The sequence below is a fragment of the Mustelus asterias genome, chromosome 3 (assembly GCF_964213995.1).
Source record: "Mustelus asterias chromosome 3, sMusAst1.hap1.1, whole genome shotgun sequence".
Lineage (NCBI taxonomy): Eukaryota > Metazoa > Chordata > Chondrichthyes > Carcharhiniformes > Triakidae > Mustelus > Mustelus asterias.
Window position 1 is genome coordinate 53492193 of NC_135803.1, and position 15579 is coordinate 53507771.

General features: G+C 37.6%; 1 protein-coding gene across 2 annotated transcripts in view; it reads right to left on the minus strand.

Moving 5' to 3' along the window:
- Positions 1-461: 461 nt before the first annotated feature.
- The window catches only part of cul3b (cullin 3b), a 92575-nt gene continuing 77457 nt past the window's right edge, over positions 462-15579 (minus strand). Inside the window, exons 12-16 of one of the 2 annotated variants that reach the window (XM_078208951.1) lie at positions 15198-15294; positions 11968-12102; positions 10252-10438; positions 5607-5752; positions 462-4368 (exon numbers count right to left, since the gene is read on the minus strand). In XM_078208951.1, coding sequence (XP_078065077.1) covers positions 4237-4368; positions 5607-5752; positions 10252-10438; positions 11968-12102; positions 15198-15294 — 697 coding nt within the window. In that variant the 3' untranslated portion in view covers positions 462-4236. Of the gene's footprint in view, positions 4369-5606; positions 5753-10251; positions 10439-11967; positions 12103-15193; positions 15295-15579 lie in introns of both variants that reach the window. The other variant, XM_078208956.1, reaches the window with a different exon arrangement.

The following is a 15579-nucleotide window of genomic DNA, read 5'->3' on the forward strand; positions in this document are numbered from 1 at the left end:
TTTAGTATCTTCAGCTAATTACACAAGAACCTATCCACACTTGATGCACAAGTCGAGTCCAGTCAATAAATTCAACATTTCTTTTTGGTATCTAAATTTATATTTCACAAAATTGTACATGAATCCCCACAAATACAAAAAAAGTCACCCAAACTGAAATGCAAGTGTTCTTACTAGACATGCACAGAGCAGGCATGCTTGGTTACCTTTTAATGATACTGAACAGTTCAGCATCCAAACAAAATTGTATATTCATGCGTAAGTTGCTTAAGCTTAATGTAAATATGGCATACAAATAAATCTCAGGTAGTTAGAAACTTAGAAATATAACTTTTTGATTAGAAGGACTATTCAAAATTTTAACAAGAGTCCAACTTAAATACTTGAATAAATGTAATTCAAGACATACAAACAACATCCATTTATTCATGCAGGCACATCAGTGGAATGGATAACAAAGTCTAGAGCAGTGAATGAGTATGTATTTCAAAACATTAGGTTAGAATAATGTCGTATTCTTTGTACAACACATTACTACCCTGAACAAGGATGTCAGAAAATATACAGAAGGCAAAATAATCCAATTTGCATTTGATGCAATGCAATCTCAGTACATTCCTGAAATTATTACACTATGCAGTAAGATACAACTTAGTAGCTGACTAGCTTGGTAAGAATTATTTAGATAAAAACTGCAGCAAAATGTGAATAAATTAAAACAATACATAGAAATTCTAACATCGCTATTAAATTAACTTGATTTGTGTGCACTTCTATCGAGACCCAACTGCAGAGACCATAGGTTGTCACAGATGAAAATGTTATTTGTTTTACCATAACTCACGGCAGTGAAACGTAAGCAATATTTCTTAGCCTGCACCTGTTTGAAAAACTCAAAGTTTTGGGTGTAACCATCATAGGATTTTAAATATTATTTTATTAATTTTAACTTTTAGTTTGGATCAACTGAATGGATGTGCACATTGAGCTATTTCAAATTACTTACCATCGATCAATCTTCCTGGAAATATTCAGTATAAAATGTCTTGATTTGCTGAAATATTATTTAAAAAGTTTACAACAACACATTAAGATTTTCAGTGCTCAGGTTTAGTGCAGAGACCTGAAGATCCGTTGTGTATCTGGGCACAACTTAAGCTGGACCTTTATCAGCTACTGGCATCATTTGATAACTTAATTCAGGGCAATAAACATACTAGTGTCCAGAACAAGGATGGTTGCAAATATACAGATAGAAAGGTGGCTAGATTTGCAGTTGAAAGATCTTTCCTGGGTTATGTCGCTGGACCAGGAACAAAGTTTTCATTAGTAATCCAGTGACAGCGAGTTCAAACCCTACAATGGCAATCTGAGAATTTGATTTTAGTTTCAAATAATTTGGATATTAAAGAGCTATAATGAAGCTGTCAGGTTGGCATTAAAAAGTGCTTCACTAATGCCATTTAAAGGAAGAAAATAAATGTTGTTCTTCCCAATCTAGCCTACATGTGATCCTAACTGCCCTTTGAAGTGGCCTGGGTTGGAACTCAACTGCATCAAAACCATAGCAGTAGTTCAAGAAAACAACTTGTCAACTCTTATTTATTAGGGTAGCTAGGGATCAGCAAACATGCTAATCCTGCAATGATACAAGTACCTCAAGAATGAAGAAGAAATATCAGCTAATTGAATTCAAATGAGTAAGCATGTATTCCAACCACATAAACTTTCATATGACAAATCTCCATTCACATGTGGAGCTTTCTTCTTCCTGGTTCTTTACAGCACAAGTGAGCTCAACAAAATGTTTGAAAATTTGAAGCTCACATCAAGATTCTCCATGGGTCTCTCAAAAATTACTTGCGAGTCAAATTAAACATTTTGAGAATATATATTATTAAGTATGGAGTTTTTAAGCAAAACCGTGAAGATCCACATGAAAAACCAATTCTCAAGAGTTTTGATTGCTTCTTTCTCAAATATTAAGACCCTCACCCTTCAACACTATGAGCAGAAAACAATGCTTTCAAATAAATATAACCATTGCAACAGCCCTTCAAAGACAATAGCCTGCATGAAGATAATTTTTGACTTTCCAGAAATGTAGTAAGTGGGGATAACAAAGAAGAAAGTTTCTTGTATTTAAACCAGCTTCCATTAAACCAAATTCATTTCTGTTTTATAAATACAGAAATTGACTAATTCCAGGTTTAGTAATCAAGTCAACAGACGAAAAAACCTACAAAGGAACATTTTATGTAAAATAAATAATGTACCTTCACAGAATAGCTTAATTCAAATATGAACGACAGAAAATAGAAGGTGACACATCTAAATAGGTGATGTTTATACAAACAATTTCTGCAGTCAGTGTTTTTATTTTAAATGGACTTCATTTCCTTTCAGTATTGTCCTAGAAGTTACATCAAAACATTCAACTTTGTACTTTGTGTAGAATCTTTAATGTGCATTCCATTGGGTGGGATCATAACAAAGACCTTGGCTGAACTGGACTGATCGTAATATGCCCTTAAAAAGCAGTACAGCAAACAATCTGACATTTACCTGTAATAACAACCTCATAACTTAAAAAAATCAATAATCCATTAAGATTAACCTTTTAAACATAAATTATAGTAGATATACATATATTAAGTGTCTCCAAAAGTTTTTTTTAAAAATCCCAGAAGGGATCACTTGCACCCATTCTCACTCCACTATAGCAATGGATAAGGCTTCAAGAGAGTAACTCCAATTTAATTGTGGATATACTGAAGTCTCAGTACAGAGAATATGATGATTGAGGTAGCACCCCAAATTCTTAACACAGTACCTGGGAGACGTATTTGGTGATTTTGTTTGCATGTATTAAGAGCCTTACTGTATAAAATTCACTGAGTCAGAGCATCACCAAGAACGTTCTACCAATGAATAATGTAAATTAATTTCCTGGGTAAAGTTCTAAAACACAGGACTGTGAAATGGGCTACGCCACATACAAAAATGGATGGGTATCCTTCAATGCTGTGATGGGGAAAACAAGTCTCAATAGTCTTTAGCATACTTCCTAAATAGATATGGAATTCTTCAAAAAGAAAAAGACTACTCCACTCTCAGTCAAGAGGCGGTCTTTCAATTTTCTGAGGCAGCCTTGCTTAGTTTGGTACAAACATATCCAAAAGATAAACTATAAGCAAGCTTTCAGCTTATCCACAATTGTAACTAAAGAGGAGTTTTTCTTTAAAGACTCCCATCATAAAAAAAATAATCTATTTCATGCATATGTCACCTCTACCTTAATGCTTCATTTCAGAATACTAAGATAGGAAAATTAATCCCAAAAGATATTACGACTGTATACATCTTGCATACAATGTGGATTTTCTCTAGTTTACTAATTTTTTTTTATTTTGAATTCCTCTGTCTACAAGAAATGTGATGAAAACAATGCCCTGTACAAGCTACTATTAGCAGAGAGTACAACAGCAAAAATATTATACATTTTATACACACTGAAATAAAACTTAATCAACTTAAGAAGTAACTGGATATGGACTGCACTTGCCTTCGACAAAATAAGAAACAATTGTTTAATACAATATTAGCGATGTAATGGGCAGTTCTACAGGGCCCTATCCAAAGATTTTTATTGTAATAACGCCTGCATTTATTAATGATAAATTACAGCATGTTCAAACAGCACATTCTTGGCATTTGAAAAATGTGCATATTATCTTGGAGTTTCCAGTCAAGGCTTCATCCAAGCAGAATATCGCAAAAGCAGGGCAATAAAAGTGAGGCAGCTGCAGTTCAACCAGCTCTATATACCCAATCCTTACAAGCACAGAGGTGCCAACACTTCAGAAAAAAATGCCATTACATCAACATTGAGAATCGGGGAAAAAGAAATTGAACAATTATTTTATTTTTATTGATGGTATTTCATGTTTTCTAGATTTTATTTTATTTTTTTTACAGTACTGAAAACAAAATGAAAACACATTCACATTTTCCCGAGGAACTGTTAAAGATGATCTCTACATGGGTAAAACGGTGAGCAACCAGAAGTTGGGTCCATTTTTGTTCAAAATTATCACAGGGAATGAGGGCTTGATCTGAATAATCTAGTACACTTACTGCAATTTATTTGGAGAAGGTCTTCTTAATATTTTTAAAACGAACCTCCCAATTCATGCGATTATACAGTCCAGAACAGATAAACCTGTTGAATGCATCTTATGCTACATAAGTGTATACTTTGCGATCCTCAGGGGTTCGTGCCAAATATTCTCTCTCAATAAGTCCCTCGATTCTTTTTTTAATAACCACTGGGCTTGGTAAGAAGCGAGCCTTCAGCTGCTGGGTCACCTATGGATGGGAAAGGGTGAAAAACATTACTGATGTCTCTAAACTGAACTACGATAAACTTCAAACTCTTAAAATTTCTGTAATTTAAGAGTGATCCTGGGGTTTGGCAGCATTGAGGAAATGGTTCTAGGATTTCACAGCCCTTAAGTGTAGATCGTGCAACTTTATACAATTTGAAAAACAGTGCAAAGGAAGATGTTGGCCTTTGATAGAAATGCAGATTGGGAATGGAAGACTCAATTCACAGGAAAGGGGTGAGGGGGAAGTGGAAGCATGAGGGAAGTGGAAGCATGAGGGAAGTGGAAGCATGAGGGAAGTGGAAGCATGAGGGAAGTGGAGCTTAAGGGGCAGAAGCCGAGTTCCTTTGGCAATGTGAGAAGTCTCACAATGCCAGGTTATAGTCCAACAGGTTTATTTGGTAGCACGAGCTTTCGGAGCGCTATTCCTTCATCAGGTGAGTGAAGAGTTGGGTTCACAAACAGGGCATACATAGACACAGACTCAATTGCCCTATATGTGCCCTGTTTGTGAACCCAACTCTTCATTCACCTGATGAAGGGGCAGTGCTCCGAAAGCTCGTGCTACCAAATAAACCTGTTGGACTTTAACCTAGTGTTGTGAGACTTCCTACTGTGCCCACCCCAGTCCAAAGCCAGCTTCTCCACATCATGGCTACCTTTTGCAATGGGCTGTGGCAGCACTGGGGAGGAGGATTCTACAATTTACCATCACAGGGGAGGCTGCGGTGATTTAGCAACGCAAAAAGGACCAGCAAGAGGGCAACAGTGTGCAAGGGAAGGCTAGGGAGGGAAAGGGCAGGTGGATAATCCCATGTACCAGTCAGTCCAAAGTTAAAGTGCAGAACTAAGTAAAATCAATGGGACTATACTAGCACAGTAGAAAAACATGACAGGGAACATGCCACAGAAGAATAAATAGAACAAATGCATGACATTTAAGGGTCAATGTTATAAATGTGGATCTGATTCTTGGACATTGAGATTAGGAAATATCTACTAAATGAGCCATATACGAAGCAACCAGTTTTGATTATCATTTTTCACATGTAGGCCAAAATTTTCCACCTTCTTTCATGACTGTGATTTTCCAGCACTGCTGAAAGTAAATCGAGCTTTGGCTGGAATGCCAAATTTTCTGTTCTCATTCGCAACGGGTCCCACCACAAAAGAGACCAGAAAATCCTGCCCATACTTCAAAAAAAATTAACTACTTTTTACCTCTGCTACCAGGACATTATGCTGCATCTTCTTCCTCGATTTCATGATGCGTACAATGGCAGCTTCAATTTCATGCTTTCTATCATCATCAACTTTCTGCCGTGTTTCTTTTCGTTCTGGGTCAGACTCTCCTTGTTTGGCAGCAACTGTAAATTCAATCCAATAACCAATTTAAACCTTTTAAGAACCAAACTCACAATGTCTAAACTTCTGACATTTAATTTCATGTAAACCTAACTTTCCTTTGATGAAATAAGAAATTAATAATTTCAAGCAGAGCTACAGTATAGAATACAACACAGTAAATTAATAGGAGTTTTTTTGAGTAGCGGCGTTGCAAGATTTAAATTTCACCAAATCATAAGAATACTGACTTTCCCAGTGAGGATATATGTCAAAGAGCATTGTGTAATTCAACCTAAGTGAATATTTCACTGTTAAACTACATACCTGTTAGTTAACAGATTACTTCAGCAAAGCTACATAGATTGTCTTGGAGTACAATCAAGACATTAATTTAAAATCAAATTTCTGAATCAGGATGGAGACTTCAATCAAACACATGGGGCACCAAGACAAATATATTTGCTGAGTTCTCTTGCAAGAGGTTTGTTTCTGTACACAATTTTAAGGGCATGGGAAGAAGAAAAAGAATAGCAATACTAAGGATCAATCAACACTTTAGACTGTCCAGCCCTCCAACCCAGTCACAACTCTGATCTATAGTATGAAAGTTATGATAGACTACCCAACATTTAATTGCGACCTACAGAGAATGATTACTGGTCAGAACCAGATTCACTTCAGGCTCCATAGGAGTGGAGAGCTTTCAATTAATGTCAGATCCTGATGCCATATTTTTGAATGCACAAGTCAGCAACAGATCCAGTTACATAATGAGCCTTTGCTGGAGCATTTACCTTACATTTAGGTTTCTGTTTTCCCAGAAAGTCCACCCTTGTGCTTATCAGAATAGTAAAGAAACTCTACACTTTGAGAAATTGAACAATGGTTAAACATATGGGAAAAATTATCTGAACCAAAGTTTTTTCAGTGATCCAATTGAGGTATGGAAAGCATCAACTAAAGAAAACAGGACTTGGGTGTACGTTTTCACAAAAGGATGTTTGAATCTATGACTAGAACTATTTCCCCATCAAATTTCAGTAGTGTACAGTGCAAAAAAATTCTGAAATCCAACAAACAATCATTATATGTATGACAGGGGAGGTGGGGGAAAACCATTTGATTTGGAATAGAGTGGGACAGCAGCTCAATGGGATTAGAAACTTTACAGGGCAATTATAAAGGAGTGAGTTGTCAGTGGGGTGACACTAATATTTTATTGATGCGTGGCAACTGAATGAAGAAATGTTAGCATCCAATGCCTAAAAAATTGTCTGGAGCTCGAAATCCCATCTTAATATCCATTTTGCTGGATACTTCAACTGAAACACCATTGCAAACATCTGCCTTTACTTCAGCTCTACTGCCATCGAAATGCTTACACACATGCCTCCACCATTATCTCCCAATCTTCACTCTGCAAATTTCAATCTGCTCGAATCTCTGCCGCTTACATCTTGCTTCACACATCTCATTCACTTATCACCCCGCTACTGCTGAACTACATTGGTTTCCAGTTGCCCAAAGCATTGTGTTTAAAATCCTTGTTGAGAGTTTCCCCCCATGACTTTTCCCACCCTTTGAAGTTTCAAGTTCTATATCTCTGATTTTTGTCATCATTTCAATTGGTGGAGGAGTTTTCGGTAGCTTTGTCCTCATTACTAAGATCAAGCTATTGGTCACTTCTGATAATCTCGCTTTTTTGTTCAATATCTATTTTTTCTTACGTCTATTTGGGAGGGTTCTTGGAATGTTTCTTATACTCAACATCTCAATTAATTACTAATTCTTTCTGTTTAGTATGTACAGCAATGTTCAACATTGTTAAGGCATTATTAACTTTTTCCCACATTACTTTTGGAGATACTTAAGAGGTACAAAGTAAAAAATACTTGTACTACAAAGTCCTTAGCTTCTTTCCAACATTATTGTTCTCATTTAATATCTAGCATTTCTGATATGGTGTTTTTCACCGAGTCCGGGGATCACTCCAAAATACTTCAGATGCTGGAAATCTCAAAACTAAGTTGCAAACACAAAGATGGGCAAAGCATCTGTGGAGACAACGTATATATTTACCTTTCAGATACAGGCTCTTCTCCAAAATATTAATATGCCTACTCACTTCTCGAATTAGAAAGGTAACATTTCTCTGCATAAATGCTGATATATCTATAGTCTGTTTCCAGTTTTTTGTTTTGATGTTATCCATAGAGACCCACAACCACATCTAATAGCAAACTTAAGTTAAAAGTGTTGACGTGATAACCAGTTGGTAAACAGCAGGTTTCGAGCTCATCAGATAGCTGGGATTTAGAGTCATACAGCACAGAGGAGGCCCGTTGGCCCATCGAGTCTGCACCGACAAAACTACACTGAACTCACTTTCAGCACTTGGCCCATATCCTTGAATGTTATGACATTTTAAATGCTCATTCACGTACTTTTTCCTGCCTCTACTACCCTCCCAGGCACTGCATTCCAGACTCCCACTACCTTCTGGGTGAAAATGTTTTTCATCAAATCCCCTCTAAACCTCCTGTCCCTCACCTTAAAATTATACCCTCATTATTGACCCTTCAGCCATTGGAAACAGATGCTTCCTATCCACCCTGTCCATACCCTTCAATCTTGCACACCGCAATCAGGTTCCCCTTATCTGTTCTAAAGAAAACAACCTGAACTTATCCAGCCTCACTTCATAGCTCAAAAGCTCCAAACAGGCAACGTCTTGGTGAATCTCCTCTGCATCCTCTCCAGCGCAATCACATGCTTCCTATAGTGAGATGACCAGAACTACACACAGTACTTCAGCGGTAGCCTATCCAAAGTTTTGTACTGTTCCAACATAATCTTCCTGCTCTTATAATCTATGCCGCAGCTAATAAAGACAAGTTAACCTGTCCTGCCATCTTCAGGGATCTGTGGACAAGCATCCCAAGATCCCTCTGAGATTCCTAGTGTCCTGCCATTCGTTGAGTACTCCCTTATCTTGTTACTCTTTCCAAAGTACATCACCTCGCACTTTTCACGGTTAAATTCCAACTGCTGGTGATCTGTACATTTGACCGACTCATCTGTATTTTCCTGCAACATAAGATCTTCTTCCTCGCTATTAACCTGCCAATCTTTGTGTCATCCCCAAACTGACTTAACATCTTCCCCACACTCTCATCTATATTTTTTATATATATCACAAACAATAAGGGACCTAGCATTGACCCCTCTGGTTCACCATTGGACATGGCCTCCAGTCACAAAAAATCCTTCTACCACCATCCTCTGTCTCCCACCACAAAGTAAGAAGTCTCACAACACCAGGTTAAAGTCCAACAGGTTTATTTGGTAGCAAAAGCCACTAGCTTTCGGAGCGCTGCTCCTTCGTCAGGTAAGTGGGAGTTCTATTCACAAACAGGGCATATAAAGACACAAACTCAATTTACAAAATAATGGTTGGAATGCGAGCTAATCAAGTCTTAAAGGTACAGACAATGTGAGTGGAGAGAGGGTTAAGCACAGGTTAAAGAGATGTGTATTATCTCCAGCCAGGACAGTTAGTGAGATTTAGCAAGCGCAGGCAAGTCGTGGGGGTTACAGATAGTGTGACATGAATCCAAGATCCTGGTTGAGGCCATCCTCATGTGTGCAGAATTTGGCTATCAGTGTCCCACCACAGAGCCAGTTTTGGACCCAACTTGCCAAGTTACCCTGGATGCCATGCGCTTTTACCTTTTTTATCAATCTCCCATGTGGGAACTTATCAAAGACTTTACTGAAACCCATATAAACTACACCAACGGCACTACCCTCATCTACACACCCGATCAACTCCTGAAAAATTCAATCAAATTTGTTAAGCATGACTTCCCCCTGACAAAGCCATGCTGACCATCTTGATAAAACCTTGCCCCTCCACGTGGAGATTAATTTTCTTCAGAATTTTCTCTCATGGCGTCCCTGGCACTGATATGAGACTCTCTGGTCTATAATTCCCTGGTTTATTCCTACCGCCCTTCCTGAAATATTAGCTGTCCAACTTGCTAACTTTTCAAATTACTTAGTCTTAAAAGATACTCCTCTTACCTTAACTTAGTCTCCTTGTCTAATTCTACTTCGGCCTACTTATCTTTGTATTACTTATTATAATTACTTATCACATATGTAGGCTCTGACTTTTACTTACCTCTGGTGCTTCTCAGTTAATTTTTTTCAACTAGAACTGATTGTTGACACTGTTCCAGATTGTATCACTGCAATGCTGACTGCAGGACACTATTCCCAGATTGCATCCCTGCAATATGACTATAGGACACCTTCTCAGACTTAAAGATTTAAATCTTATTCAAGTGGGGATATAGGCTCCTTGGCAAAAACTTGCTCATTATTCATTTTCCAGAAATGAATGTTAATAATTTATCCACTCTTAACTTAACTGGCCAAATATTTTCACGTGAGCAGTTATTCCTATCCAAGCAAAAAATACTCACTTCAGTTTAATTGATTTTTGAAACAAACAAACCTGTTTGAATCTTGACTCTGTGCAACTTTGATGTGAACTGATCATTCACTATAAAAACATGACCAGGCTCAATTTCTTTTGACTTGGGCTCTTTGCTAAGGACTCGTTGTGTTGGTTTGCCACATGCTAATGACTGAAGAGCTCTGATCAATTCTCGTTCAGGAATATCTGTCTCTTGCTGAATTTCCTGCAAATAAATTACAGCGCTTTAAAAAGATTATATTTACAAGTATACCACATTTCTGTATGCACTATTTTGTTAAACATTAGCCAAGTAACAGGGCTTTTAGGAAAAACATCCAAAGTATTTAAGAGGAACAATTCTAATTTTGACTTGGTCCACATCATTGTAAAGCTTAAAAGCACTTGACAGAGAACGCACAAATATAGAATAGAAAATGTTGCAACGAAGAGACAGGCTACTGCTCTTTCACAAATATCCTAGGATAACATACCATCTTTGATGTTGTTTGCTTTGCAGCTCATGCATTAACAAAGTAGAAACATGGTCACACCATCCCTCTTATAAACACAAAGTTGGAAAACTTGCAAACATCATTATAAGTAAAAACAAAAGCAAAATATTGTAGCTGCTGAAAATCTGAAATCACAGAAAATCTGTTAACATTTCAGGTTGCTGGTCTTTCATCAGAATTAGAAAAAGTAAGGTGTAAACACTTTATACCACCTCTAGGCCCATTTCTTGTTTCTTTACTCGTTCCATTACCACCTGCCTTGAATCATCATCCTTCTTGTCAATTAATCTCTTCTGTCTTGCATCCCATCACCAAACTTTCCCTTTTGTTCCCTCCTCTTTACTTCATTTCTTTAAAGCTTGTTACATCTCCAACTTGTTTCAGTTCTAATGTTCACCCCTTTTCTTGCTCTCCAAAAATGCTGCCTGACCTAAAGACTTTGTTTTTATTTCTTTAAATATGTATACTGCTATTAACCTAAGTTGCAATGCAAGTTATAAATCACTCAATTTAAATCTTCTACTCAAAAGTCTGAGCTATAAGCTCATTTTGAAGTCAACCAGCCTCTGCATCCACTCCACTGATATAATTGATATAATCCATTCCACTACCTCGGAAAAGCAGCCAGTGTAATCAAGGACCCACGCACCCCAGATATACTGTCTTCCACATTCTTTCGTCGGGAACAAAAATTTGAGGTCATGTACCAACCGACTCAAAAGCAGCTTCTCCCCTGCTGCCATCAGACTTTTGAATGGACATACCTCACATGAAGTTGAATTTTCTCTACACCCCAGCCATGACTGTAACACTACATTCTGCACTCTCTCCTTTCCCTCTCTATGTACGGTATGCTTTGTCTTTATAGCGCGCAAGAAACAATACTTCTCACTGCATACTAATAATACATGTGACAATAATAAATCAAATCACATCACTCTGGATCCTATTAAGTGACTTAGATTATTTCACTTACCCGCACTGCAAAGACCTTTCTGTTGATAAACATTCACACATAGATCAATCTATTCTGAAGTGCATTTAACAACAAAATAGCAATTATCTGTCTCACAGCAGCATTTGAACAGTCATTACCTCTTTACATACAATTGTCTTGCAATTAAAAATGGCATGCAACATTACACCTGTAGGAGCTCATCTTGTGGAGCCACATCAGCAAGAATTTCTATTTCCTAATATGACAGTCATGCATCACATTTTTGTCATACTCTATTCTCACCTCAAATGTATATTTCTCTCTGTTGTTGAACAGCATTAATATGGTCATCTGGAAAGTAGATACTTGCAATATGTGCTTTCTGGTGTTCGAGCCAGTTACTTGTGCTCCACCTACTCCAACTTCAGAACCATCTTCCTGTTATGACACAAATGTATCATGTATAATGAACATTCAACCCACGCAGATACAATTATTTTTGAAACATTAAGCATGTGACACAGTTGTTCTAAGATAGTGTAATCATATGAACACAAGTTTGCCAACTTAAAAATGCCATAATTTTGGCTAAACTTTCTGGGATTAAAATCAATGGACTCAGTGAATGCATAGTTATAAGAGAAAATTAGGTAAAACTATGCTTTTAATGCTAACAAACCTGCAAAACTGTACTACAAATGGTTTCACATCAGGGAGGAGGAGTTGACATTTAAAACATTTTCTTTAAACAAAAGCCAGGCACTACGTTGCGACTGACATTCTGGTGGACTCCTAAATTGTAGTTAATCAAACCTAAACTTCTACAGACTATCGAGAATATAATTTCTCCCTACCATCCACTCAAGATGGTCAGTTAGCAGTACATTACTCAATGCATCATCCACTGATTGCTACTGCTTTTAAAAAAAAACATTCATCAGCACATTTATAAACTCAAATTTTAATCAAACTCTATAGTAAACTAAAAACTGTTCTCAATTGTTTTGTCCTCTCAAAGGTCAGGGTTTGCCTGGCTTTTTAAATATATAAATACCAAAGGACAGGTTTAATCCTTTCACAAAGGAGAAAAAGACACAATTACATCTCAGCTGTATTTTCAGTTGGGCGGCACGATGGCACAGTGGTTAGCACTGCTGCCTCACAGCACCAGGGATCTGGGTTCAATTCCCAGCTGGGTCACTAACTGTGTGGAGGTTGCACATTCTCCCTCTGTCTGCGTGGGTTTCCTCCGGGAACTCCGGTTTCCTCCCACAGTCCAAAGATGTGCAGATTAGGTGAATTGGCAATGCTAAATTCTCCCTCAGTGTACCCAAACAGGCGCCAGAGTGTGGCGACTAGGGGATTTTCACAGTAAACTGCAGTGTTAATGTAATGACTACTTGTGACTAATAAACTAAGCTTGGATAGCTTAAATATTGTTTTAAACTCAATAACTTTTCTGTTGAACAATACTGCAGAGACCAAAACTCAGAATATAAAAACAGAAAATGCTGGAAGCATTCAATCGGTCACACAGAATCTGTGGAGAAAGGGTTAACATTCACCAATTAGAACCTTTGTCATAACTTTGAAGAGTCACTAAATCTGAAGTTTTAACTCCGCCATCATCTTCGCAGAAGAAGCTGGATTGCTGAATGCCACCAACTTTGTTGTTGATCTATTGTGATGGAACCTATACTTACCTTAGTTTGACATTTGGAGGTCGGGGACTCTGATTCCTGAGGAACCTCGGGCATTTCATGCATGCGCTGGTCGGGAACCAGCTGCACATGTACAGTTCAGTTATTTCATGCTCTTCAGATCAAGGACCAGCCCTGTGCACCAGACAGAAAGAAGAATGGCACGAAACCCCAGGTCAGTTGACCTGTTACAGAGTCCCATTACCAAGTAGGTGCCCTAGGATCAGGAGCACAAGAGGAGGACAGGGAGAGATCAGGAGACATCTGAAAAGGAAGTCCCAGGTAAGGGATAAAAGACATTACAGAAATAGTTCCTATTAATTGAAAGAAAAGAGCAGAGAAGTAGGCTGTGAATTGATGTGCTGTAGGGAGCAAACTTTAAATGAAGTGGGCGTGAGAGAGGCCTTAAAGATCTGAAAAGGCAGCCAAAGTTCGTGACTCTATTGTGGGCCACAGGGGCAAAGGTACCCTTTTGGAGTAGTGGTGTTCTGCATGGCACTGCCAAAGATTTGAGATTGTGCTTGGAAGGTGAAGCTTAATGTACTCAGAAATCCAGGGGAAGAAACCTTGGAAGGCAAGAATGAAGCCCTGCGAAAATGGAACACTGTGAGATGGATCATTTTTGAAGCCATCTGAGTTGGAGCAACGTTTGAGAGAATTCCAAGGTGAGAATTTCAAATGTGAAGATTTCTTGAAGAAATGTGAAGAATAAAGTTTCAGTGAGATTGGTTGGCTCACAATGTGACAAACGCCTGGATGAGTTGTTCAGAAGTCCATGGAATCTGTTTTCGTCACATCCATCATTTTTTGTGTAGTATAGTGTGTTTGACCACACTTGTTGATTCACATGTTCCTCATACTTACCCTGAATGTAAGAGTATAAGATAGATATTGTAGATCGTTTTATCTTTCCGAACTTATAAAGTTTATTTTTATTTATTCCAAACCTATGGAATCTTGTGGCTTTATTCACTTAGTAGCCTTGAATTTCAAACATTTTCTAATTTAACGAAAAAGTTACTGGTCCCTAACTTGACCCCCAAGCAACCCTGGATCTGGTCAAGAATCATAGCACTATGTACTCAAGAATTTAGCATTGTCTACAAGGATTGCTCGATTGTAGCAGAGCCAGCACTTCAAGATTTTGCCCAGAAGCATGATGATTGATTGCCTTATGGTATGATGTCACTTGGATATCTCAGGCAGGCTGCGATTAATTCTGATTACTTCTGTTTTAAAATGCATTAATACTATTGTCCAAAATGGGCTAGTGACACAATCACCAGAATATGCTTATGCATTTAACCAGAATATTTAACACCAAATTAATGACAGAATGTCTATTAAAACTATTTCTATTGAAAACATGATTCCCTGTACAATTAGTTGTTACAACTCAACATAAACAAAATTAACCAAATGATTAAGCTCCAGATGCTGAAAAGAAGCATATTTAAAGGTCAAGTTCTAGGTAAAGCTTGAATTGTCACTTCCATTTTCCATCAAACTTAACTTGCAATGAAACATGTGTAAATTTATGCTGCAGGTTACATTAATACATTTTAAATTTGATTTATAGACCACAGCATCATCTTTGAAGTCTTTGACATTTCATCTTAGCAGCTAAACAAATGCCATGAAAAGTATGCATAACTTTCTTTGCATAGCACCAGACACAGAATCAAGATTACTATCAGGATGACAATGATTCCCTTTACTCCCTTATTTTAAAAATGATTTCATTTTCTTTCTTCACCTTCCTGCCAATAACCAATTTGTAAACAGTTGGTAGATGTTGAATTTTTTTTCATTAGTGACTGTGAAGGCACTTGCCTTTTTCACAGGTCCATAGAAAGTGGCATTTAGATCTGCTGAACCCATATGATGTTGGAGTGTGAGCTGTCGACCACTGTGCTTTGCCAAATAGAATCTGCAATGAAAACAAAAGTCAGCATTTCTATAAGCCTCCAAATCAAAATGCAAGGCATAAAGACAATAGCATGTAACTATATTTCAGTATGATTTAAGCTCCAGAAGTGGTCACTAAGAATTTATCTATTCTTGGTTGATGTTGGCCACAGTGTTATTAATGTGTGACTTTAGAAACCAGTAATGTTTTAAAATGTCTCCACTCTTTTGAGGTGAAACAAAACATTCTGGAGAGGAGCATGGGGGTCATACTAAACCTCTGTGCAGAACTGCAAGGGGATTTTAT